The 26875-nt window shown below is 43.6% G+C and overlaps 1 protein-coding gene across 3 annotated transcripts in view; it reads right to left on the bottom strand.

The window, feature by feature from the left end:
* Window positions 1-26875, bottom strand: part of ALPK3 (alpha kinase 3) — a 153662-nt gene that overhangs the window by 95247 nt on the left and 31540 nt on the right. For 2 of the 3 annotated variants that reach the window (XR_005775560.1, XM_040413630.1), the window contains exons 3-5: window positions 21079-21120; window positions 15953-16074; window positions 9-126 (exon numbers count right to left, since the gene is read on the bottom strand). Coding sequence is in view for 2 of the 3 variants with exons in the window: in XM_040413630.1 (XP_040269564.1) it covers window positions 9-126; window positions 15953-16074; window positions 21079-21120 (282 nt within the window). In the remaining variant the exon portion in view is untranslated. The remainder of the gene's footprint in view (window positions 1-8; window positions 127-15952; window positions 16075-21078; window positions 21121-26875) is intronic. The other variant, XM_040413631.1, reaches the window with a different exon arrangement.

Genomic DNA, 26875 nt, shown 5'->3' with positions numbered 1-26875 from the left:
AAACATACTTATAAATTTGTAAAGTGTGCCGCTTTCCATTACGAAAAATTTCATATTTTGGTAAACCACAATATCGGTCCATTTCTTGATCATCTTTGTACCATGTAACCTCAGGTTCTGGATATCCTGCAAGTAAACCAATACAGGAATCAATCAATAGGTTACTGGGAGGTTATGGGAGGAGTAAACTAGAAATTAATTATTTCCATTATCTTAAAAGAAAGTTGTGAATGTTCAATTGTAGTGTTCATAAATGACTGATATGGAAAAACTGAATAAACACAGTGTGACTTTAATAGAATTAGAAATTTTAACCCGAAGCAAAGATTCAGATTGCTGTCCTATCCATAAATCAACATACCCTCACCAAGGCACAGAGGCTTATTGGCTATCCTGGCACATATCACCTTGGGCACATGTCCTGCTAGCCTCACATCTATTTACATCCATGATACCTACACCCATGCTTAAGGAATATGTCACCATATTTATGCTGTCCTATCTGAGGGAAGTATAACATTGTAACATACACCATGATTACAGCGGTGTGTCACTTGTCAACGTGCAGTGATTTTCTTAAAATTATAGTTATCAGTGCTATGTGAGCCAGGAATCCCCATATTCATGAGTGGTTTGCTACCCCTGCCCTCATGCTGCCGATTGGCCTCTTTCCCTATTATGTTGCATAGGGAGAAAGCTGTCAATCAGGGGTTGGTTGATGGTGGAGGATTTTAGGCTCCCACAGTACTCAACCTTCAATCACCACTTTGAAACCATTTGTTCTTATGCATCATTATTTCAAGATCTCTGCTTGCTATAAGTGAATCATATTATTCTTTATGTATATAGCAACAACATATACAGCAGCACTTTACAAATCAGAGGGTACATGAATAAAGAAAATCAGACATTACATAGTAACAAACTAATCAACAATTCAAACAATTGGAGTGAGGGCCCTGCTCATAAGAACTTCCAATCTATGAGAAAGCAGGGGAGGCAGAAAAGGTAAAAAGTGCTAGCTATGTACAATGGTCTAATAGTGTACATATAAAGCTACTCCAGCCAGTCACCAGCCAGTATCTGTAGTGCTTTGAGTGAATGGAGTGTGGTGGATATGGCAAGTTGGGATTAGGTTCTGAGGAATAATGTTCAACTGGGGTGAATGGAAAACAGTTAGATTAGGGAATGTGACAAGTCACCCTAAAAAATTAGAGAGTGCCTAAAACTGTTGCTGCTGGGAGTGAACCTGATCGTCTGGAGTAGCATATTCAAAGAACTGGCACAGTTCAAGAGAAGTCTTGGAGATGGGAGAGGTTCGAATTATGGAAGATGTTAGTTGTAAATCATTGGCAGAATAAAGAGTAGGTTGAAGGTTTTTGAAGGTTTTCTGAGAGATGCTATGTTAGAGCATCTTATGGGAAATAAGCAAATAACGCCATATCAGCATGGCTTCGTGAGGGATCGGTCATGTCAAACTAATTTAATCAGTTTCTATGAGGAGGTAAGTACTAGACTTGACAGCGGCGAATCAATGGATGTCGTGTATCTGGACTTCTCCAAAGCATTTGACACTGTACCTCATAAAAGGTTAGTATATAAAATGAGAATGCTCGGACTCGGAGAAAACGTCTGTAAGTGGGTAAGTAACTGGCTCAATGATAGAAAACAGAGGGTGGTTATTAACGGTACATACTCAGATTGGGTCACTGTCACTAGTGGAGTACCTCAGGGGTCAGTATTGGGCCCTATTCTCTTCAATATATTTATTAATGATCTTGTAGAAGGCTTGCATAGTAAAATATCAATTTTCGCAGATGACACTAAACTGTGTAAAGTAATTAACACTGAAGAGGACAGTATACTACTACAGAGGGATCTGGATAGATTGGAGGCTTGGGCAGATAAGTGGCAGATGAGGTTTAACACTGAGAAATGTAAAGTTATGCACATGGGAAGGAACAATGCAAGTCACCCGTACATACTAAATGGTAAAACACTCGGTAACACTGACATGGAAAAGGATCTAGGAATTTTAATAAACAGCAAACTAAGCTGCAAAAAACAGTGTCAGGCAGCGGCTGCCAAGGCCAATAAGATAATGGGTTGCATCAAAAGGGGCATAGATGCCCGTGATGAGAACATATTCCTACTACTTTACAAATCACTGGTCAGACCACACATGGAGTACTGTGTACAGTTCTGGGCTCCTGTAAACAAGGCAGACATAGCAGAGCTGGAGAGGGTCCAGAGGAGGGCAACTAAAGTAATAACTGGAATGGGGCAACTACAGTACCCTGAAAGATTATCAAAATTAGGGTTATTCACGTTAGAAAAAAGACGACTGAGGGGAGATCTAATTACTATGTATAAATATATCAGGGGGCAGTACAGAGATCTATTCCATCATCTATTTATCCCCAGGACTGTGACTGTGACGAGGGGACATCCTCTGCGTTTGGAGGAAAGAAGGTTTGTACACAAACATAGAAAAGGGTTCTTTACGGTAAGAGCAGTGAGACTATGGAACTCTCTGCCTGAGGAGGTGGTGATGGTGAGTACAATAAAGGAATTCAAGAGGGGCCTGGATGTATTTCTGGAGTGTAATAATATTACAGGCTATAGCTACTAGAGAGGGGTCGTTGATCCAGGGAGTTATTCTGATTGCCTGATTGGAGTCGGGAAGGAATTTTTTATTCCCCTAAAGTGAGGAAAATTGGCTTCTACCTCACAGGGTTTTTTTGCCTTCCTCTGGATCAACTTGTAGGATGACAGGCCGAACTGGATGGACAAATGTCTTTTTTCGGCCTTATGTACTATGTTACTATGTTATGTACTATGTTACTAGGGTGCTAGATAGAGATAAGGGAGGAGATATGGGTGGGGTGCAGCACTGTGAAGATCTTTGTGGGTGAGAAGTTTAAATAGAATCCTAGACTGCATGGGCAACCAGTGCAGGGCGGAAGCATTGGAGTAGCGGTTAGACAGATAGATCAGCCTGGCTGATGCATTCAGGTTACATTGGAGAGCGGGGAGTTTAGTGGGGGGGAATGATTAGTAATGAGTTGCAAGAATTAAGACGAGAAGTTCTAGAGATGTTTCTGAATTGCAGGTGCCATGAGTGGACAAGTGATTGAATATAGGGGATGAAGGAAAGATCACAGTCAAACATAACCCCAAGACAGGCAGCATGCTACCTAGAAATTACAGTAGTACCACACACTAAAATTGAAATATCAGGCTTAGGCAATAGATGAAGAAAACACAAGAGGATAATTTATTGAGGGGAATATCTGAAATCAGTTTTGTTTGAGTCTTTGTTGGTGTACTTTATGCCATATTTATCAACTAGCAGAAGGACTGGGCTTCGTACTATATTTCATTTAATGTTTGTGTGTGACTTCTACAGTACCCCGCTCCCTTAACAGTGACCTCCACAGTACCCTGCTCCCTTAACAGCGACCTCACAGTACCCTGCTGCCTTAACAGTGACCTCTATAGCATCTTGCCCCTTTTATAGTGGCCTCCACAGTCCCCTACCTCATTAACAGTGACCTGCACAGTGCCCACCCCTTTAACAGTGACCTCCACAGCAACCTGCCCCTTTCATAGTGGCCTCCACAGTCCCCTGCCCCCTTAACAGTAACCTCCACAGTGCCCACCCCTTTAACAGTGACCTCCACAGCATCCTGCAACTTTAGCAGTGATCTCCACAGCGCCCACTCCCTTAACAATGACCTCCAAAGTGCCCTGCCCTCTTAACAGTGACCTCCACAGCGCCCGCCCATTTTGAAAGTGACCTCCACAGAACCCCATCTGCCTAACAGAATTGCCACAATAACCCACCTACTTAACAGTGACCGGTACAGCACTCTGTCTCTTAACACTGACCTCCATAGCAGACCGTCTCCTTAACTGTGACCTCCACAGCACTCTGCTCTAGGGTCGCCAGAGGTCCAGTTTTAGGATGGACAGTCTAGCTTTCAGATTTCCTGTCCTCCGTCCAGCGCAGGGCCTGTACTGATGAAAGGATGTCCTTTTGAACAGCTCACTCTCAGACAGCAGCACTGTGCTGTCTGAACGTGAGCTGCAGGGAGAAAGTCACCCTCCCTCCAACCTCTGCACCTGACCTGAGGTTGATTTTACCTAAATTTTTTCAATCTCTGCCAGCTGTGGAGAGGGATGGGGCGTGGCCTAAATGGGTCAGGGGCATGGCCTAACCGGAGCCGGGGGGGGGGGGGGGGGGGGGGGGGGTTTAAAAGTCAGTCTTTTGAGAGTGGTCTGAGTGGTCGCCTTACTCCGCTCCCTTAACAGTGTCATCCACAGCGCCCTACCCCTTTAAAGCTGACCTACAGCAGTGAAGAAAAATGGCTGGGTTGTTATGGAAACCTGGTGTAAAACTGTGTGTATGTGGAGACTAAGGGCCTGCAAGCTTCTATTGGCTGATAAGGGACATGTGTGTATGGCAGTTGGTATATGAGGACCTGCAGGCTTCTATTGGCTATTTCATTTTTTTATATATCTCAGGAACGGTACGTGCTAGAGAGCTGAGACCCGGTCTAAAACCTTCCTGGACACCTGATGTACCGGTGTGCCAAATGTTGTGATTGTAAGTGCAACGGTGCGGACATACACACATACACACACACACTCAGCTTTATATATTAGATTGTCGTATGTTGTTTGATAAATTTATCTGATCCTTAAACCTAACACTTTTGTCTTCAAAAGGTGCTCCAGTTTTCCTACTCCATCCTACTACTCAAGTGAGATTGCGACTTTTTAAAATAGTCAAATAGTCTCAGTTATAAATCTGGAGTGAAACTCATTGACATAGCTAACCACACACATTTTTCCCACCATATTTCAAAACTGGAGAGAGTGGTGCAAGTGAGCTTAAAAAGTTGCAAAAGTCACATCTTATGACTTTTTGAAATCAGAATTCTGGAGTGAAGGTATGATAAATCAGGGTCAAGAAGTCCAGTTTTTCAGATAGAAACATATACCCAATTAGTCTATACCCATATACCCATTAGTCTATAATGTTAGTCAAGATTCACTAGTGCCCATTCAAAGATGGATTCAGCAAAATTGTCACAGTTCGTTATAAACATCAGGCATGCAAGTGTAATAAGCCATCAAATGGCGATGTGACCAATGTGTGCGATAACAGCACGATTTCTGATGCAGCTGGAAATTCTGTTCCAAAATTGTTTTTCCATTACCAGTAAAGGGGAAAATAGCTGTGAGATGGACACTACAAATTTTCTGGATGTGTATGACAAGCTGTAACATTGAACATAGTAACTGAGAACATAAAAAGCTATGACCCAAACAGGTCGGTGTGTTTGTCAGTTCAAGCAGCAGGTGCCAAGCTACTCCTGTGGCTAGTTTATCTTTGGACGTCAGTGTTTGAAATGTGATCTATCATCACTTCACACCAGCTTTAAAAACCCTTTTTTAACCCTTCTATCCAGCAGCGAAATGATTGCATCACTGCATTCTTCAAAGATTCATTTCATTGTCTCGATCCATATAATCTTTGCTAAGCAGCTATTATCTTACAGGGAAGTATCGGAATTATCTATATATGTGCTTTAGTCTGTTTGCCAGGGGGGGTGACTGAGCTGATGGTAATCTTCTACAATTTTTGCTTGCTGCTGATGTAAGTATTGTTCTATTACTTGTTTGGAAAGAGGAGCAGTGTAAAGTGTTTGACCCCTTCCAGATTTCTGCTGTTTCTATTTGTCACAATCAACACACCATTCAATAGCTTATTCAGAGGAAAACCAGCACTGTGTAATAATGTTCAAATAAAATGTGCACACCACCAGGACCTTGACCACCTTGTCCCACCAAGCATCCAAAAATGTCCGGAAGGCAGTAGTCCAAAATAGATGGAAAAAAGAATGGTTATGATTTTTACAAAAAATGACAAAATGAACCGGAGTAGACAAAAAACAATCTTTACATTACAAAAATTATGACTAACTGTGTATAGGAATAGTGATAAACGAACATCGGCCAGGACGTTTTGCGAACGCGCGTTCGCGGCGGGCCCCATTCACTTTAATGGCAGGCGAACCTGAAAAACCTACAGGTCATATTTGCAGCCACCAAATACTTACTAGAAGTGCACAAATGGTCCCACAATATGGACAGTGACAAACCAGAGGGGAATCAATGGCAAAAATTCCCACAAAAAATATGTATTTTAATCAGGGTCCATTTTTATGCATCTTAAAGGGAAACTCTCAAAAATGTGCCCTGCTGGAGCCTAGAATAATAAAATTTTAGGCCACGAGAGTACAGGCCCAAAAGGCATTCACCTGACAGAAAAGAACAAGTGATTATGTGGCTGGAGGTACATTAGGTGGTCACTGAATAACAATTTTACTGTAGGCCAGTGGAGTAGAGGCCCCAAAAATTAGGCATTCACCTGACAGAAAAGAACAAGTGATTATGTGGCAGGAGGTATATTAGACGGTCAGTGGATAAAAATTTTACTGTTGGCCACTGGAGTAGAGGCCCCAAAAATTTGGCATTCACCTGACAGAAAAGGCCTTTTTTGCCACTGTATATACATAAGACAGGGACCATTCTTTGTTCTGGGTGGTGGCGGATATGGGTAGGCTGGCATGAGGAAATTCAATTACACGTGGTCGTCACAGGTGTTGAATTCCTCCGAGATCCATGCCTCATTCAGTTTTAGAAATGTGAGGTAGTCCACACTGTCGTGAGCTAGGCGAGTGCGCTTATTGGTCACGATCCCCCCTGCTGCGCTGAAAGTCCTTTCGGACAGGACACTCGACGAGGGGCAAGCCAAGAGTTCCATGGCAAATTGTGCCAGCTCTGGCCACAGGTCAAGCCTGCACACCCAGTAGTCCAGGGGTTCCTCGCTTCTCAGAGCGTCCACAACGGCTGTTAACCCTATGTAGTTGGACCCCTGTCGGTCTAGGCATTCCCTGAGGCTCGATCTGGAGGGCGGCTGTCGATGGGTTTGCTGCAAGAATGATCTCATATCCGAAGTGACCAACAAATGTTTAAACCGCCCTCTTTTTGCAGGCGCGGTAGGATTGGTACCCGCACCTGTTTCGCTGTGGGTGAAAATTCCTCTGCTAGCGCCCGCAACAGCAGAATGCAGCATCTCTTGCAGAAAGGCCTGGAAATTCTGCATTCTGACAGCCCACTGTGATGCTGGTAACATGTCCGCCATTTTGTGTTTGTACCAGGGGTCTAAGTACATTGCCACCCAGTATTGGTCCTTGCCCTTTATGCTTTTTATACGGGGGTCCCTCTTCAAACACTATAGCATGAAGGCCCCCATTTGCACTAAATTGGAAGCGGTGGTGCACCCTGACTCCTGCTCATCGCCCAGGAGAATATATTCCTCGTCTCCTCCCCCCAGCCACAGACTACACCAGGGATCCCCAAAAAGTTTAAAGTCCCCCTCAAAGCCTGCTCTTCTTGCTCCTCCTCCTCCCCTCAGCCACCATCCTCCTCTAAATCCTCTTCACACTCCTGCTGACTTGTCTCAGATGCAGTAGCCCCCCCTGGGAATTCATTCAGCTCTTGCTCCTCGACAGCTTGATCAATGACACAACGCAATGAACGCTCCATAAAGAAGGTGTAAGGTACGATGGTGCCCTGGTGTACGATAGCACTGATGGTGCCCTGGCTGTGACTGACCAGTTTGGTGATCTCATCAAATGGCCGCAGAAGTCTGCATGCATCCCACATGAGCAGCCACTGGCGCGTTGAAAAGAAACCAAGCTCCCCAAAACCTGTCCTGCTGCAGAGTTCGTACAGGTAGTCGTTAACGGCACGTTGCTGCTGGAGCAGCCTATCAAGCATATACAAGGTAGAGTTCCAGCGCGTCGTGCAGTCACAAATCAGATGCCTGACGGGCAGGTGGTGTCGCCGCTGAACGTCAGCACCACTTTACCAACTGTCAAATTGAGCGGGGTTAGCTACTGATCGGCCTGTGACCGCAGAGCTGAAAGCAGTGCAGGACCGGTGTGGCTCTTGGCTTCCAGGCACAACAGCCGCAGCACAGCATGGCAACGTCTCACCTGGCATAATAGGTTCTGGGGAGATTAGGGGGTGAAGCGGAAGAGGCGGTAGCAGTGGAAAAGGAGGAGTCAGCCAAGGAGGAGACGGAGGACGGAGTAGGAGGAGGAGAAGAAGAGGCAGGCCTGCATGCAATCCGTGGCGGTAACACCAAATCCACACGGGTGCCACGGGTTGCATGCTTGACAGCTGTCAGAAGGTTCACCAGTGGGCAGTAAAAGTTATTTACCTTCCCTGCCTGTGTTTACTAGACCACGTTTCTGTGGTCAGATGTATCTTGGCACCGACACCGTGTTCCAGAGATACATTCACTTGCCGCTGAACATGGCCATATAGCTCTGCGATGCCCTTCTGGGAGAAATAGTTTATATGGCAGTAGTTGGCAAGCCAGCAGTTCCGACAAGCCAGCTGTCAGCCGTTGGGCAAGAGGGTTATCAGGCATTATCAACTTTTTACGTTCGAACATTTGGGCCATGGAGGCCTTCCTTTTGCCAGATGAGCGCGACAACGGCACGGTGGAAGGTGGAGTGGAGGACAAATGGGAGGAGAGAGGAGAAGGAGAAGAGGCAGGACGTGGAGCGCTGGGAGTGTGGCTTTGTGGTTTCTGACGTTGCTCCCGCTGGGCTCGGTGATGGGAGGCCAGGTGCCTTCTTAAGGCGGTCGTCCCTAGGTGAGTGATGGGCCTACGGCGACTTATGCATTGACAGCACAGGTTGCAGATGGCAACACTATTGTCAGCAGCTGACACGTTACAAAAGCACACACTACGGAGCCATATGGTTGCGTCCTGGGAGCGCAAGATGTGACCGTGCATGCTGGATGGGTCGCTCCAGATACATTTGCAGTCTACTTTTTGCCTCCTATGGACTGCGAGTTCTACCTGATTCTCCTCCTCTCCTCCCCTCCTCTCCTCCCTATTTTCTGCTCCGTCTCTCTCTCTGAAGTCCTCTCCTCTTCCTCTCTTGTGGGCACCCACGTGACGTCCATCGACACGTCATCATCGTCACCTTAACCACCATTGACATTAGAGATCTCGGAGTAGGCAGCAACAGCGGGGACCCCCCTCCTTGGGCTGATCTGGGTACTGTCGTCAGACCGCTGGGTGGCGGCCGTTGCTTCCTCCTCTTCCTCATCTGACGCCAAGAATGGCTGCGCAACGGTAAGGTCTGGGAATGGATGGGGAAATAATTCCTCTGACTCGAGTGGAGGGGCTATGGTGGTGGTGGTGGTGTCTTTGGTGGTGCGCACAGCAGAGAGTGAGGAGGGTGCAGATACAGAGGATGAGGAGGGTGCAGAAGTGGAAGGCTAAGTGAGCCACTCAACCAACTCTGGCGCGTCCTTTGACGTAATCGGACGCACCTTCTCCAACTTCCCACTTACGCTCCGGCCTGGTGCACCTGCCCGACCCCTACCACCCCTGTGGAAAGGCCTGCCTCTTCCTCTGCCTGTCATTTTAAAAATGACTTTGTGCCAAAGTCCCTAGAGAAGAGCACTATTTGTGGAAGTAGGTATATCGCAGGCCTCAATCAGTATTTGGTGGAAGCCGATATATCGCACCCCTTAATCAGTATTTTGTGGAAGCAGGTGTATCGTAGGCCTCAATCAATATTTGCTGGAAGCAGGTATATCAATCCCCTTAATCAGTATTTTCCCAGGCCCCGAATGTACTGCCTTCCATATAGATCCAACTGTATAGCCATATTCAGGACGGCAATACAATTGAATCTAATGCCTTGCAAGAGCTGAAGGACCTGTGATGAAATCACAGTCCATGTGATCAGTTCTAAATGCTGTAGCTGAAAAAGACCTGCGATGATGTCACCATCATGTGACCAGTGCAGGAGAAGATGGCTCTGCAGTGAAGAGAAGTCCTGGTAAGAAGCTGTGGTGAAGTCTGCTACATGAGGAGAGGTAAGTGAAGGGGTAGATTACTCAGTGTGAGAGGCAGAGCAATGTTGGGGGTTGTAGTTATTTAACTTGGACTGTATGTAAGTTATTTACGTGGGACAGTGGGGTGGAGTGATGTTATTTACATGGGACTGAATATTGAGGGGTGATGCTATTTACATGGGACTATATGTTGAAGGTGGCTGGGGAGAGGGTGATGTTATTTACGTAGGACTGTAATTTGGAGGGGGCTGTAGATAGAGAGGGATGTTATTTACATGGGACTGTATATTGGAGGGGGCTGGAGAGATGCTGTGATGGTATTTACATGGGACTCTATAGCGGAGGAGGGAAATAATATTATTTACATGGGACTGTATGGTGGAGGGGCTGAGGAATTATAATTTCTGAGGACAGGAAACAGAGGAATATAACTACGGGGGGCACTGCAGGGGGAATTATAAATACTGGGGGCGCTTCAAGGCGAGCATTATAACAGTAGGGGGCAATATAAATACTGGGGGCACTGTGTGGGCATTATAACAGTAGGGGGCGATATAAATACAGGGGCACTTTAGGGTGAGCATTATAACAGTAGGGGGTATTATAAATACTGGGGGCACTATGGGGACATTTTAAATCCAGGGGACATTAAGCGTTCTTATTACTACTGGGAGCTCTATAGGAGAGACTTATAGATCCACATTATTTCTATTATGAGCATTATGAGGGGCCTTATTACTACTGAGGGGTCTGTAGAGAGCTTTCTTACCACTGGGATAACAATAGGGGGGCCTTATTTCTACTAGGGGCTCTGTGAGGACATTATTAATACCGGAGGGCTCTTCTACTAATGTAGGCACTCTTGGGGAGCACTATCACTGTTGGGGGCACTGTAGGGGGCAGTATTACTAATGACGGCATTCTAGAAAGTAATTGCTATTGGTGGGACTATGAGGAGTACTATTACTATGGGGGGGACTCATTTTTCTTCAGGATAGTGTTTGGGGGTATAGAAAAGTGAGGAAGCTGTCTGTGTTTCACACTCTGCAGAAACGAGGCGCGGCTGAGAGAAGTTGCCTGGACTGAATGATGACAGAGAAGATGTACATCAGAGGAGACGTCACCTGGGAGGCACTGGATGTGAAAGGTACGTGCTGCTGTATAGCTGTATAGCAAGTACAGTAAAATGTCTTCAGTGCTAGTTTTTGCAGGGGGAGGGGTTGGGGGGGGCATTGGTTGATTTTGAGAATATTTATTAGGGCTTGGGCCCTGGATCTTTTGAGACCCTAGCAACGCCCCTGCCTTAATCAATATTTGGGGGAAGTAGGTGTATCACACCCCTCAATCAGTATTTTGTGGAAGCAGGTGTATCGCAGGCCTCAATCAATATTCGGTGGAAGCAGGTATATCAATCCCCTTAATCAGTATTTTGTGGAAGCAGGTGTATTGCAGGCCTCAATCAATATTTGGTGGAAGCTGGTAGATCAATCCCCTTAATCAGTATTTTGTGAAAGCGGGTATATTGCACCCCTCAATCACCATTTTGTGGAAGCAGGTATATAGAACCCCTCAATCTGTATTTTGTGGAAGTAGGTATATCAAACCCCTTAATCAGTATTTTGTAGAAGCAGGTATATTGCAGGCCTCAATCAATATTTGGTGGAAACAGGTATATCAATCCCCTTAATCAGTATTTTGTGGAAGCAGGTATATTGCAGGCCTCAATCAATATTTGGTGGAAGCAGGTATATCAATCCCCTTAATCAGTATTTTGTGGAAGCAGGTATATAGAACCCCTTAATCAATATTTGGTGGAAGTATGTATATCGCAACCCTTAATCTGTATTTTGTTGAAGCAGAAATATCAAACCCCTTATTCAGTATTTTGTGGAAGCAGGTATATCGCACCGCTCAATCAGTATTTTGTGGAAACAGGTATATAGAACCCCTTAATCAGTATTTTGTGGAAGCAGGTATATCGCACCCCTCAATCAGTATTTTGTGGAAGCAGGTATATCGCACCCCTCAATCTGTTTTTTTGTGGAAGCAGGTATATAGAAACCCTTAATCAATATTTTGTGGAAGCAGGTATATCGCACCCCTCAATCAGTATTTTGTGGAAACAGGTATATAGAACCCCTTAATCAATATTTTGAGGAAGCAGGTATATGACACCCCTCAATCAGTATTTTGTGGAAGCAGGTATATCGCACCCCTCAATCAGTTTTTTGTAGAAGCAGGTATATAGAACCCCTTAATCAATATTTGGTGGAAGCAGCTATATCAAACCCCTTAATAAGTATTTTGTGGAAGCATGTGTATGATGCAGGCCTCAATCAATATTTGGTGGAAGCAGGTATATCAATCCTCTTAATCAGTATTTTGTGGAAGCAGGTATATAGAACCCCTTAATCAATATTTGGTGGAAACAGGTATATCGCACCCTTCAATCTGTATTTTGTGGAAGCAGGTATATCAAACCCCTTATTCAGTATTTTGTGGAAGCAGGTATATTGCACCCCTCAATCAGTATTATGTGGAAGCAGGTATATCAAACCCCTTAATCAGTATTTTGTGGAAGCAGGTATATCAATCCCCTTAATCAGTATTTTGTGGAAGCAGGTATATAGAACCCCTTAATCAATATTTGGTGGAAGCAGGTATAGCGCACCCCTCAATCTGTATTTTGTGGAAGCAGGTATATTAAACCCCTTAATCAGTATTTTGTGGAAGCAGGTATATCACACCCCTCAATCAGTATTTTGTGGAAGCAGGTATATAGAACCCCTTAATCAGTATTTTGTAGAAGTAGGTTTATCGCACCCCTCAATCTGTATTTTGTAGAAACAGGTATATAGAACCCCATAATCAATATTTGATGGAAGCAGGTATATCGCACCCCTCAATCAGTATTTTGTGGAAGAAGGTTATCAAACCCCTTAATCAGTATTTTGTGGAAGCAGGTATATGACACCCCTTAACTGCCGCACAATACAAATGCACAATATACTTTCTATGTTAGAAAGTATATTATAGGTATATCACACTCCTCAATCACTTTTTTTGGGGGCAACAAGTATATCACACCAGTTGCAATTAGTTATTCTAATAGCATTTGTCCCTCTATATAGCTGCAGTATCGCATCAGAACCGCAACTGCTGTACAATACAAATGCACTATAATGTACTTTCTATGTTAGAAAGTACAGTACAGACCAAAAGTTTGGACACACCTTCTCATTCAAAGAGTTTTCTTTATTTTCATGACTATGAAAATTGTAGATTCACACTGAAGGCATCAAAACTATGAATTAACACGTGTGGAATTATATACATAACAAACATATATATACATTATATACATAACAAACTTCTTCAAAGTAGCCACCTTTTGCTTTGATTACTGCTTTGCACACTCTTGGTATTCTCTTGATGAGCTTCAAGAGGTAGTCCCCTGAAATGGTTTTCACTTCACAGGTGTGCCCTGTCAGGTTTAATAAGTGGGATTTCTTGCCTTATAAATTGGGTTGGGACCATCAGTTGCGTTGAGGAGAAGTCAGGTGGATACACAGCTGATAGTCCTACTGAATAGACTGTTAGAATTGGTATTATGGCAAGAAAAAAGCAGCTAAGTAAAGAAAAACGAGTGGCCATCATTACTTTAAGAAATGAAGGTCAGTCAGTCAGCCGAAAAATTGGGAAAATGTTGAAAGTAAGGGCTATTTGACCATGAAGGAGAGTGATGGGGTGCTGCGCCAGATGACCTGGCCTCTACAGTCACCGGACCTGAGCCAATTGAGATGGTTTGGGGTGAGCTGGACCGCAGAGTGAAGGCAAAGGGGCCAACAAGTGCTAAGCATCTCTGGGAACTCCTTCAAGACTGTTGGAAGACCATTTCAGGTGACTACCTCTTGAAGCTCATCAAGAAAATGCCAAGAGTGTGCAAAGCAGTAATCAAAGCAAAAGGTGACTACTTTGAAGAGCCTAGAATATGACATATTTTCAGTTGTTTCACACTTGTTTGTTATGTATATAATTCCACATGTGTTAATTCATAGTTTTGATGCCTTCATAGTCATGAAAATAAAGAAAACTCTTTGAATGAGAAGGTGTGTCCAAACTTTTTGTCTGTACTGTATATTATAAGTATATCACACTTTCGAAAGCACACCTATATCAGTACTTAAAAGGACTTTTGTGGCCCTATTAGCTAGCGTTTGGTGTCCCTAACAGTCTGTCCCTGCTCCACAAAGCAACCTCTCCCTACACTGGCAAAACACAGAATGTAAAATGGCTGTCAGATCGGGTTCTGTTATAGGGTGGGGATGTGTCCATGAGCTGAAAGGTCTCAATTGGCTGTCCTGTCCCACCTGATGGATGTGTCATGGGTCAAAGTTCAGCGCAATGCAAAAAAATATGGCGCATGCGAACATCGCATGTTCGGCAAATCGCAAATGCGCAAAGTTCACCGCGAAACGACCGCTGGGCGAACTGCAAGGCCATCTCTAGATAGGAAATTATCCAACTCCACCACATGACCAATGTGAGAAAGTAAGTGCCCTCTTACTTTTATAACTGTTTACCCCATCATCCCTAGAATCTGCTTTCAATCTCTCATATTACTCCTGAGGAATTTTAATGCACAACTGCCTTCAGACTTTTGAGGTTCGTGCCACTGTGTTTGTATATTACAAGTTTGCTGCAATAAAGACCGGGACCGGAAAACATTTATCACGAGTGCTGGAGCCTTCTTTTTCTACACAATTTTGAGGTTCTGCCACAGCATCTCTTTTAGGTTCAAGTCAGGCTTTTGACTAAGCCAATCCAAGATTTAAAGGTGTATTCCAAAAATCTGATATTCCTTATGCACATTATACTGTAGGTGATAACTTCTGTATCAGTTGGGCTCCAACCACTTGGACCCCCACTGATCACAAGAATAGGGCAGGCTATGCCCCCAAAATGAACAGCTGGTCAAGCATGTGCACTGCACTCCATTCATTCTCTATGGCAGGCATCCTCAAACTGCGGGCCTCCAGCTGTTGCAAAACTACAGCTCCCAGCATGCCCGAACAGCCTACAGGTATCAGCCTACAGCAGGGCATTGTGGGAGTTGTAGTTCTACAACAGCTGGAGGGCCGCAGTTTGAGGATGCCTGCTATATGGGATTGCCAGAGATAGCAGAGTACGGAGCTATGCTATTTCTATCTGTCCCATAGAGATAAATGAAGTGCACGTTTGACCAGCCGTGCCATTCATTTGGCTTCAACTGGACATTTTCATCAGCAGTTTGCACAGAATTTGGTACAGAAATGATCTAATAGATGCACCAAGTTTATCAAAGTGGCTCATAATTTTAGTACATTGTTAGACACTTTTCTCTAGCTTTACACTATCTATTGGTTTGCTTACTTTGCACCAAAATTTTGGCGCACATAAGCACATTTTAAACTATTTCTCTTTCCTAGGCATGACACCTCTGCACCACTTAAGTTAAAGAGGTTTTCCAAGACTTAAATACTGATGACCTATCCCATGGATAGGTCATCAGTATTTGATCGGTGGGGGTCCGACACCCGGGATTTCCCGCCGATCAGCTGTTCGAGAAGGCAGCTGCACTCACAGTATCACCGCGGCCTTCTCGCAGCTTTCCCTAGGCGCAGCTTAGCCCCATAGAAGTGAATGGGGCTGAGCTGCAATACCAAGCACAGCCACTATACAATGTATGGCACTGTACGTGCAGTGCTCACAGGAGTGCCGATCCCTTCTCAAACAGATGATCAACTAGGGTCCTGAGTGTCGGATCTCTACCAATCAGATATATTTCTTCCTACTTTCCATATTTTAAGTTTATTATGAGAAGCGGCCATAAAAATCAACAGATACTGAGTGAAAATTGAAGATTTTATTATCAAAATAATTGTCTACATCAGTGAATTTTTAATTTCTCAGTTAAATAGAATAATATGAAAGGCAAATTAATTTTCCTTACCTGTTACCATACAGATAAATTTAGCATCTGATCCCTCTGACACAGCCCTGGGTTTCAATGTTGTCTCAAAACTTGGCTGTGTCTCTTCAGTCAGTTGGGATATTATACTGCAGAATGTTGTCCTGGTAATCAGAAATCCATTCGTCAAAAACAAAGGTAGTACCACATACACATACATAGTACCACAAAGCATGACTGATATGTGTCCAAAAGGTGCTGTAGAGCCCTAGCCTAAAACCGTGGTGTTTGAGAACTTTTGAAAACATCCACCACAATGCACATTATAAAAATTTGGATAAAACCCTGATATACTGAATTTCCGACCTTCACATTTGTCAACTTAAAGTGGTTTTCCAGGAATAGAACATTGATGGCCTATAAATTATCAGATTCATTGGAATCTGACTAAAGCGCCCCCTTTATTGTTTATGAGGATCATCTACATACTCTTGGTAGTGGCCGTGCCTAGCGTTGCACCTCAGTACCAGTAAAGTGAGTGGGACTTAAAGTAGCTGCAGTAGCAGGCACAGCCACTCCCAAGGGCATGGAACAACTGTATGTCTAGTAAATAACGAAGGAGGACCTCATGCTGGAGCATCGTGGCCCCTTCAGTCAGGAGTGATGAATACTGTAGTTCTAAATAAACACTTAAAAATGGTTATCTAAGACTAAACTTTTTTTAACAGACTTCTTCAGAGTGGCTGGACCTGCTGTGGGGCTCATACTTACCTGGTCTCCTCCGCTGGATTCTGGCGGCATCGCTCCACAGCTGTCTTTGCAGGTCCCAGGTCTCTGGGTACCAACATCCTGTTGACGGGCACCACTTAACAGCTACAGCCAATTACTGGCTGCCGCAGTGACCTTTTCATCCATGCAGTACGTCACTGCATCACATGCCGCATTGGTGAAAGATGTGACCAGCGATCGTATGATGCCCGTCAACAAGATGTTGATTTGCAGACACCAGGATCCTGCAGAGGTGGCCATGGAGCAAATCAGCCGGAATTAAACGGGGGGACCAGGTAAGTATGGTCCCACCACTCTAAAGAGGTCTGATAAAAAAGTTTAGTCTTGGGTAACCCCTTTAATAAATTTATGCCAATAAAAAATTTTATGCTTCATAAACGATGCCAGCTTGCCAAGTGAAGCCATATACTATGACATAATAGTGCAGTTAGAAAGCATTTGTATGAAATTATTTTAGTACTAATTAATGCTGCATCACTGGTTAACCGGCCTTCACTGTGTGCACATACTGTACCCTTTATAGGAGAATCACTTTGTAATATGGCCTGCCATGATTTATATGTGTCAGATTCTTACAGGGTCCTTGAGGCACATGAAGATAAATAATTAGCCCTTGGAATTCTATGATGAGTTATGGACATAACACAGGCCTAAGTCTCTGTTGAAGGAAGTTGTTATTCCGTAATACAGTATACAGTACAGACCAAAAGTTTGGACACACCTTCTCATTCTAATTCTTTATTTTCATGACTATGAAGGCATCAAAACTATGAATTAACACATGTGGAATTATATACATAACAAACAAGTGTGAAACAACTGAAAATATGTCATATTCTAGGTTCTTCAAAGTAGCCACCTTTTGTTTTGATTACTGCTTTGCACACTCTTGGCATTCTCTTGATGAGCTTCAAGAGGTAGTCACCTGAAATGGTCTTCCAACAGTCTTGAAGGAGTTCCCAGAGATGCTTAGCACTTGTTGGCCCCTTTGCCTTCACTCTGCGGTCCAGCTCACCCCAAACCATCTCAATTGGGTTCAGGTCCGGTGACTGTGGAGGCCAGGTCATCTGGCACAGCACCCCATCACTCTCCTTCATGGTCAAATAGCCCTTACTTTCAACGTTTTCCCAATTTTTCGGCTGACTGACTGACCTTCATTTCTTAAAGTAATGATGGCCACTCGTTTTCCTTTACTTAGCTGCTTTTTTCTTGCCGTAATACAAATTCTAACAGTCTATTCAGTAGGACTATCAGCTGTGTATCCACCTGACTTCTCCTCAATGCAACTGATGGTCCCAACCCCATTTATAAGGCAAGAAATCCCACTTATTAAACCTGACAGGGCACACCTGTGAAGTGAAAACCATTTCAGGGGACTACCTCTTGAAGCTCATCAAGAGAATGCCAAGAGTGTGCAAAGCAGTAATCAAAGCAAAAGGTGGCTACTTTGAAGAACCTAGAATATGACATATTTTCAGTTGTTTCACACTTGTTTGTTATGTATATAATTCCATATGTGTTAATTCATAGTTTTTATGCCTTTAGTGTGAATCTACAATTTTCATAGTCATGAAAATAAAGAAAACTCTTTGAATGAGAAGGTGTGTCCAAACTTTTGGTCTGTACTGTATATTAAGACTTGAGCGTAAGACTACCGTACAATATGCATAAAGGTGACTACCTGGTTTTGCAGGTGCTTTGGATAAAATGTTAAGGACTCCCTTTATATGCTATATATCCCCTAAGGGCTCTTTTACATGTCCATGATCGCTAAACATTCTAATCACTGCCTGGGGTAAACAGGGCAGTGATTACCTATCAAGATTTGGTCATCAAATCTTATATGTGAGCAGAAAAATGCTTGGTGATCAGCAGTACTACTCCCAGTGTAAAGAGGGGATATGCTGCTAACATGCAAACTGATTGGGGATGAATGATCGTACTAACGATCATTTGTTCCCCTTTGACATCTGCTGGTGTGAAGGCCCTTTAAGAGAACTGATTGACTTGTTATATTGTTGTTCAGCACTCGTTTAGGTCTAGGTATGGGCCTACGTACAAACGCTCATCAATGGACTGAAATGGTTGATATGAACTGAGACATTTATGCAGTAGCCCCAGTCAGACATTCTAATGCAGGAAGATATTTACATGTACCTGTCTGCCTCAACATGGCAGATTCAGGTATATATCAGATATATATCTAAGAAAACATTTTCCGGAATGGTTATTTTTATAGGGAACTAGCAGAAGGACCCGGCTTTACAAGGGCATATTTCATCTATTTCATTTAATGTTTGTGTATGTATTTAAAAGATATCGACAGTATCCCCATGACAATGAACTCTACAGCACCCCGCCCCTTTAACAGTGAACTCCACAGTCCCCCACCCCTTAACACTGACCCTCCACAGTGCCCCGCCACCCTAAAATGGGACCTCCACAGCAGCCCATCCCCTTAACTTTGACCTTCACAGCAGCCCGCCCCTTTAACAGTGAGTTTTACAGCACCCCACTCCCTTGACACTGACCTCCTTAGGGGCCTGCCCCTTAACAGTGACCTCCACAGTACCCTTCTCCCTTAACAGTGACCTCACAGTACCCTGCTGCCTTAACAGTGACCTCCACAGCAGTTGCCCCTGCCCTCTTAACAGTGACCTCCACAGTGTCCACCCCTTTAATAGTGACCTCCACAGCCGCCTGCCCCCTTAACAGTAACATCCAAAGTGATCGCCTCTTTAACAGTGACCTCCACAGTGCCCGCCCATTTAACAGTGACCTCCACAGCCCACAGCACACATTTTGTCTCAACAATTTTTATAATGATAGGCTATGGTTTCGCACTGCGACATGTGACATTCTGCGACACGACAGTCACAAAAAATCCATCCAAGATGACACATGTAGCAGCGTAGTTATGTCCTATGTGTCGTGCGACTTATTGTTGCGCGACACATGGCGTCATGTAGCCCGAGCCTAAGGCCTCTTTCACACTACCGTTTTTTTTTTTCCGTTTTGCGGGCCGTTTTTAGCGTTCCGTATACGGTCCGTATACGGAACCATGCATTTCAATGGTTCCGCAAAAAAAACGGAATGTACTCCGTATGCATTCCGTTTCCGTATTTCCGTTTTTCCGTTCCGTTGAAAGATAGAACATGTCCTATATTTGGCCGCAAATCACGTTTCGTGGCTCCATTCAAGTCAATGGGTCCGCAAAAAAAACGGAATGCATACGGAAATGCATCCGTATGTCTTCCGTATCCGTTCCGTTTTTTGCGGAACCATCTTTGGAAAATGTTATGCCCAGCCCAATTTTCTCGATGTAATTACTGTATACTGTATATGCCATACGGAAAAACGGAACGGAAAAACGGAACCGAAACGGAAACACAACGGAAACAAAAAAACGGAACAACAGATCCGTGAAAAACGGAACGCAAAACACTGAAATCGACATACTGTAGTGTGAAAGAGGCCTAAAGCTGACCTACAGCAGTGAAGAAAAATGTCTGGGTTGTTATGGAAACCTGGAGTAAAACTGTGTGTATGTGGAGACTAAAGGCCTGCAAAGCTTCTATTGGCTGATAAGGGACATGTGACCGTGTGTATGGCAGTTGGGATATGAAGAGAAAGACTTGCAGGCTTGTATTGGCTAATGCAGGTCATTTTTTGGGAATATCTCAGGAACGGTACAGCCTAGAGAGCTGAGACCCGGACTAAAACCTTCATGGACACCTGATGTACCTGTGTTCCAAATGTTGTGAATATCGGTCCAGTCGTTTTGTCGCGCATAAAGAACAGACAGACAGACGTCGGGACAGACAGAAACTTACTGTGTACAGGCATGTTACCTCCACAGTATTCTTTCCCAGATAGTAAGTGATATGTGTACCAAGTTTAGTAGAAATTGATCCATGAGTTTTTGAGTTACAGAGCAATATGTGTGTAGCAAAAACAGTAGTGTAGCATACAAACTTCATACAGCTGCTGTGTAGGGGCGTATGACCCCCACAAGATTTCTTTCCAGGTAGAAAGGAATGTGTATACCAAGTTTCGTTGAAATCGATGGTTGCATTTTTGAGTGATCGTGGAACATACATACATACATAGACACACACATATATACGTCCCTCTTTATATATATAGATGTGAGTATTTATTTTAAAAAAAGACGTCAGGAGAGGTAACAGGTCTTCTTTAAATATGGCAGCAAGACACTAGTATGAATATAAGCTAACATTGTTTCTCAGGATCTCAAATTATAGACATGCTCTAAAACATTCAGTGTTCATTTAATATAAAGTAATAGAAGTTATGAATGTTGATCTATGTATATAATAAATATATAAAACATGCTAAACATTACGCAAGAGCATTACCTTGCAGGTGTGTAATGAGAATACCGACTGACACTGGATCGGCTGCAGCAAATGAAAACCGGCTCATTTAGGAGACATTTAAGCAGAGAAGCATTAGTGGATGAATAACAATGATCTGATGATGGCAATTTAGTAAATTAGACAACTGCTGGTTCTCAAGCACAAATGATAGAGTGTACATTTTAAACATGGTAACATATACAATTTTATTAGTTTATATGCAGAACTGTAGGGGAAAGAGCAAATAAGCACATGAGCAGAGAGGTTTGCGAAACATGTCTTCGTCTTCTTCAGATGGATACACAGGGGTAAAAAAGGGATTCCCATAGTTTGTTAAAAGGGTTCTCCTACATTAAGGTGATTATAAGGTATCCAGCTCCTTCTTCACCAGGGTCGGACTAGCTCACCAGAGTACCAGAGGATCCTCCAGGCTCTAATATACCATAAAAGGAACCAAAGGTCCAGGAGAAAAAATTATTTGACTGCCACTAGGGTGTTGGGCCTGGAGAATACCAGTATTTTCCTCTGGTAGGTCAAACAAAGCCAAGTCTGACACTGGAGTTCATCCATTAATACTGGGGGTACCTGTCAGAAATCACCTGTGTCAGAAAAAACTTTAAAAAAGTGGTGAATTGTCAGCTTAGTACATGGATAGTTGTAATAGTTGTTGCACTGAATCTATTCATTTGTACTTCTGGATGCAGCTGGAAAAAAAGCCAAATAAAATGGTTTTGCCTTAAAAAAAAGAAAAAACTGGATGGTAACTATATATAGACTATTTTTAAAAGTGCACAAGTCGATGGAGAATCTACCCGAACCTGTATTTTTTGATTAATTTTTTATCCCTCTTTTAAAAATGTTAATTTCACTCCATACTTGCTAAGTGGTAGACAGAGGTAGAATAACTTCATCACTATGATTTATATTAAAGATCACTGAGGTCTCTTAAGAATTTGCAAGAGGTAAAGGGAGCTGCTAACCTAGGATGAGGGACATATAGCAATGAAAATGAAACATGGAGAGTCTCCCCAGAGCTTGGCTGAATTTGCAATGTAACCTAGCCCTTTTGCTTGGCTCTGATACAAGTTTGTTCCCTTCCCTTTTTGCTGCCAGACCTGACAGAACATTTGCTATTTCTAAATCTTTCACCTCAAGTAACCAAAGACACTGTTAACTTTGCAGTAAGCATGTGTTCAATAGCTTATGAAGAAGACCACTGTGATATAATGAGACTGAAATATCACAGTAGACGATGAGGGATAGTCTTGAAAAACATACAAGATATATATACCAATCAGCATCAGCCATAACATTAAAGCCTAATATTGCGTAGGTCACCTCTCCTGCTGCCAACACAGTTCTGACCCATCGAGGCATGAGCTTCACAGGAACCCTTAAAGTTGTCAAGTGGTACCTGCAACCAAGACATTAGCAAGCAGATCCATTAAGTCCTGTAAGTTGCATAGTGCACCTCCATGGATTGGACTTGTTTTTCCAGCACATCACATAGATGCAGGAATGAAATTGAGATTTAGGGAACTTAGAGGCCGAGTCAACACCTTGAAGTCTTTCCCCCAACCATTTCTGAGCAATTTTTACAATGTGATGGGGCACCTTATCCTGCTGAATGATCCCACCGCCATTAGGTGAACACCATTGCCATTAAGGGATATACTTGGTCTGTAACAATGTTTAGGTAGGTGGAACATGCCAAATGAATCCACATGAATGTCAGGACCCAAAGTTTCCCAGAAAACCATTGCCCTGAACATTATACTGCCTCTGTTGACTTGTCATCTTCCCATAGAGCATCCTGATGAGATCTTCTCCCCAGGTAAAAACACACACGCACCCAGCCATCTACATGATGTAAAAGTGTGTGATTCATTAAACCAGGCCACCTTCTTCTATTGCTTCATGGTTCCAATGCTAATGTTCCCTGTGTAGGCATTTTCAAAGGTGGACAGGGACCAGCACTGGCACTCAGACTAACTCTTGGTTTCCAGCTACATGGGCCCAATCACAGCAAGTAGCAATGCACTGTGTGTTCCAATGTCTTTCCATTGTAGCCATCATTAATTTTTTTCAGCAATTTGTGCTACAGTGGCTCTTTCATGACATCAGACCAGAAGGGCGGACCTATGCTCCCCTTCGGTCCACCACTTGTCCTTCCTTGGACCACTTTTGGTAGGCACTCTCCACTGCATACTGTGAATACCCTACAAGACCTGCTGTTTTGGAAATCCTCTGACCAGTTGCCTAGCCATTACAATTTGACCCTTGTCAAAGTCACTCAGATCTTTAGGCTTGCTCATTTTTCTTGCTTTCATCATATAAAAGGGGTTATCCCATAATTAATGTAAGCTTTAAAATGTCATCTAGTACATGACAATCTATTTCTAACAAAGTTACAACTGGCCCTGTACCTCACATGGATCCAGAGGTATCCTCATTCATTGCTTCAGGCGCTCAGCTAGATTTACAGTATTTATACAGCTCAGGGTGTATGTCCTTTCTCAGAAGGTGTATCCTTTCTGCTGCAGCTCTACCTATAAGCTATAACTATCACAGCTTCAAAAAGAAGGTAGGGCTGGTCGAAGCCAAAGTATAAAACTGAGCATGTGTGTCCACCTCAGTGAGGAGGACAGGGGAAATAAGGAAAAGAACAAACAGATACATTTTATTGAATATCTAAGTGACTGTGCTAAATTTTGTAGTTAGGTGCAACTAGAAACTATTCAGATGCAGGGTCTGCTTTGAAAAATGAGGAATATTTTTCATGGGACAACTGCTTTCACTTCAAGGATTGGCTGTTCACTGGTTGCCTAATATATGCCAGGGCTGACGAGTTCCATTGTAACAAGATGATCCATGTTATGTAATGTTATTGACGTCACCTGTTTTAATTTTATAGCTGTTGGCTATTGGTTAGCTTCTCTTGTGCTAGATGTTGTATGAGCTTGGAATAAACTACAACTAGTGAGGTTAGTACTGATCCACCATTAGAAGGTTATGAGATCTGTATAACACATGCATATGTTTTTTTTTATCCCTATGTATGTCCCGGTATTTATGGGGACAAGTAAATATTTCACAACAAGCCCTGCACACATTAACAGTCCATCTGCTGCACAGGCATATCCTCTATCGTGTAGACCAGGAGCAGTTGTTTCCATGTGACAGTAATCCATACCTCCCAACTTTCTAAATGAACAAAAAGGGGCACATCGTGCAGCACTCAAAGCGCGCCGTGGCAATTTTTTTCTGCACTAGCTCTAACTCCGCCCAAAACATAACTATGCATCTAATCCCAACCAGTCCTCTTAATGTCCCCACATATTAATTATTCCCCCTTCATGCCACTGAACAGTATTCATGCCCACATTGTGCCCCCTCATGGAATTATGCCCAGCTGTTCCCACAGTTATATGCACTGTTATGTGCCCCCAGTAATATTCCCAGCTCTGTCCCCAGTAATATGCCCAGTTATATGCCCAGCTGTGGCCCCAGTTTTATGCCCAGCTGTGGCCCCAGTTTTATGCCCAGCTGTGCCCCCAGTAATATGTCCAGCTGTGCCCCCCAGTAATATGTCCAGCTGTGCCCCCAGTAATATGCCAAGCTTTGTGCCCCCAGTAATATGCCCAGTTATGTGCCCCCAGTAATATGCCCAGTTATGTGCTCCCAGTAATATGTCCAGCTGTGCCCCCAGTAATATGTCCAGCTGTGCCCCCAGTAATATGCCCAGCTATGTGCCCCCAGTAATATGCCCAGTTATGTGCCCCCAGTAATATGTCCAACTGTGCCCCCAGTAGACTGATCTGTCTTGAACCCCATTGAAAGTGAATGGAGGACGGATCCGTTTTCTATTGTGCCGTAGCGGAATGGAGATTGAATTGATGCAAACTGATCCATTCTGAGCGGATCCTTTTCTATTTAGAACGCATTAGAATGCAAACTGATCCGTTTTGGACCGCTTGTGAGAGCCCTGAACGGATATCACAAACAGAAAGTCAAAACGTCAGTGTGAAAGTAGACAAAAATGTATGTGAATATACAGTATATCCATATTCTTCTGAATTTAAACTTTTTGTGCATTCTTCAATTTTTGGGGATTTTTTTCCGTTTACAACAGGCTGGCTTATCAATGTCTGATGGGTGCGGGTCACCTCTGGCTTCACTATTTCTGTGAGCACCACAGAAGTGAATGCAGCAGTGGCCGTACTTGCGCAATGCCCTTCCCATTCACTTGGCGCTCTGCTATTTTCGGCAGCCCTACAGAAATGAATGGAGGGCGGTCAGGCATGTGCTATGTTCTATCCGGCGCTTTGAAGGCTCTGTTCTGGGACCCGCACTTATCAGATATTAGGGGCATATCCAAGATGGGAATACCCCTTTAAGTATATCAATTATACATCAATGGGACTATGACTTAGGGTGGGTTCACACTAATGTTATTGAGTTCGTTATGGCTTTCTGTTATAACAGGGTTATAACGGAACATAACGGAATCCATAGGACGGAATGCAAAACGGAAGCCTTTAAGAGGCATTCCGTTTTGCCCGTCCTAATGGAAGTCTATGGGAAAACATAACTGATCCGTCTGGGTCCCGTTATGCAAGACAGAAAACAATGTCCTGTTGACAGGACTTTGTTTTCCGTCTTGCATAACGGGAACCAGACGGATCCGTTTTGATTCCCATAGACCTCTATTAGGACGGAGAGCAAACGGAATGCCTTTCAAAGGCGTCCGTTTTGCATTTCGTCATAATGCAAGTCTATGGGCAGCAAAACGGATCCGCCCTTCCGTCTTATGGATTCGGTTATGTTCCGTTATAACCATGTTATAACGGAAAGCCATAACGGACTCCATAACGCTAGTGTGAACCCACCCTTAATTAATTCCTTGAATGAGGTTTTCCAGGGTATTTTTTTATTTTTGGAAACTGCTGGGTCCTATCAAAAGAATAATCTGACACTTAAAGGGCATTTGTCAGCAGGTTTGTACCTATGAAACTGGCTGACCTCTGGCATGTGCGCTTAAAAGCTAAAGTCATCTGTGTTGGTCCTATGTTCATATGTGCCCGCATTGATGAGAAAAATAATGTTTTAATATATGCAGATTAGCCTCTAGGAGCAATGGGGGCATTGCCATTACACCTAGAGGCTCTGCTCTCTCTCTGCAACTGCCACTCTCTCTGCATTTTAAATGATAGGGCCAGGCATGATGATGTTTTTACTGCCTGGTCCTGTCAATCAAAGTGGATAGGGCATATATAAACATGGGTACAACACAGATGCCATCAGCTGCCAAGTGCACATGGAACAGGTCAGCCGCTTTCATAGGTACAACTCTGCAGACAGATATCCTTTAACCTTCCTAGCCTGCTCTGATCCAGCGCCACCGGAGCGCCCTGAGCTGCAGCTAGTGATGTATTGGTTTGGCAGTGGTGTCCTAATCACTGCTGCAGCCAATCACTGGCCTCAGCTATCTTGTGCTGTATACTGCTGAAGCCAGTGATTAGCACCAGTGGTATATGGAATGTCACCTCTGCTGTGAAAATAATACATTACTGGCTGCAGTCTGGGGAAGAGGTCCACTGGGTTGGAGGGGGCTGGCAGGTGAGTTTAACTTTTTTTTAGAATTGTGACAGACCCCCCAGAAAGAATAAAAAGAAATAACTTGGACAACCAAGTCGTTATGACTTAACATAGTATTCAGCTCCACAAATGCTGAAAGGAAAGGAGTCACAAACATGCATCATGTTTATTAGCTGTTTTTTTTTATGCTAGTAAAACT

This window comes from Bufo bufo, chromosome 1, assembly GCF_905171765.1.
Source record: "Bufo bufo chromosome 1, aBufBuf1.1, whole genome shotgun sequence".
NCBI classification, from domain to species: Eukaryota; Metazoa; Chordata; class Amphibia; order Anura; family Bufonidae; genus Bufo; species Bufo bufo.
This window is presented reverse-complemented; position numbering and strand designations above follow the sequence as displayed.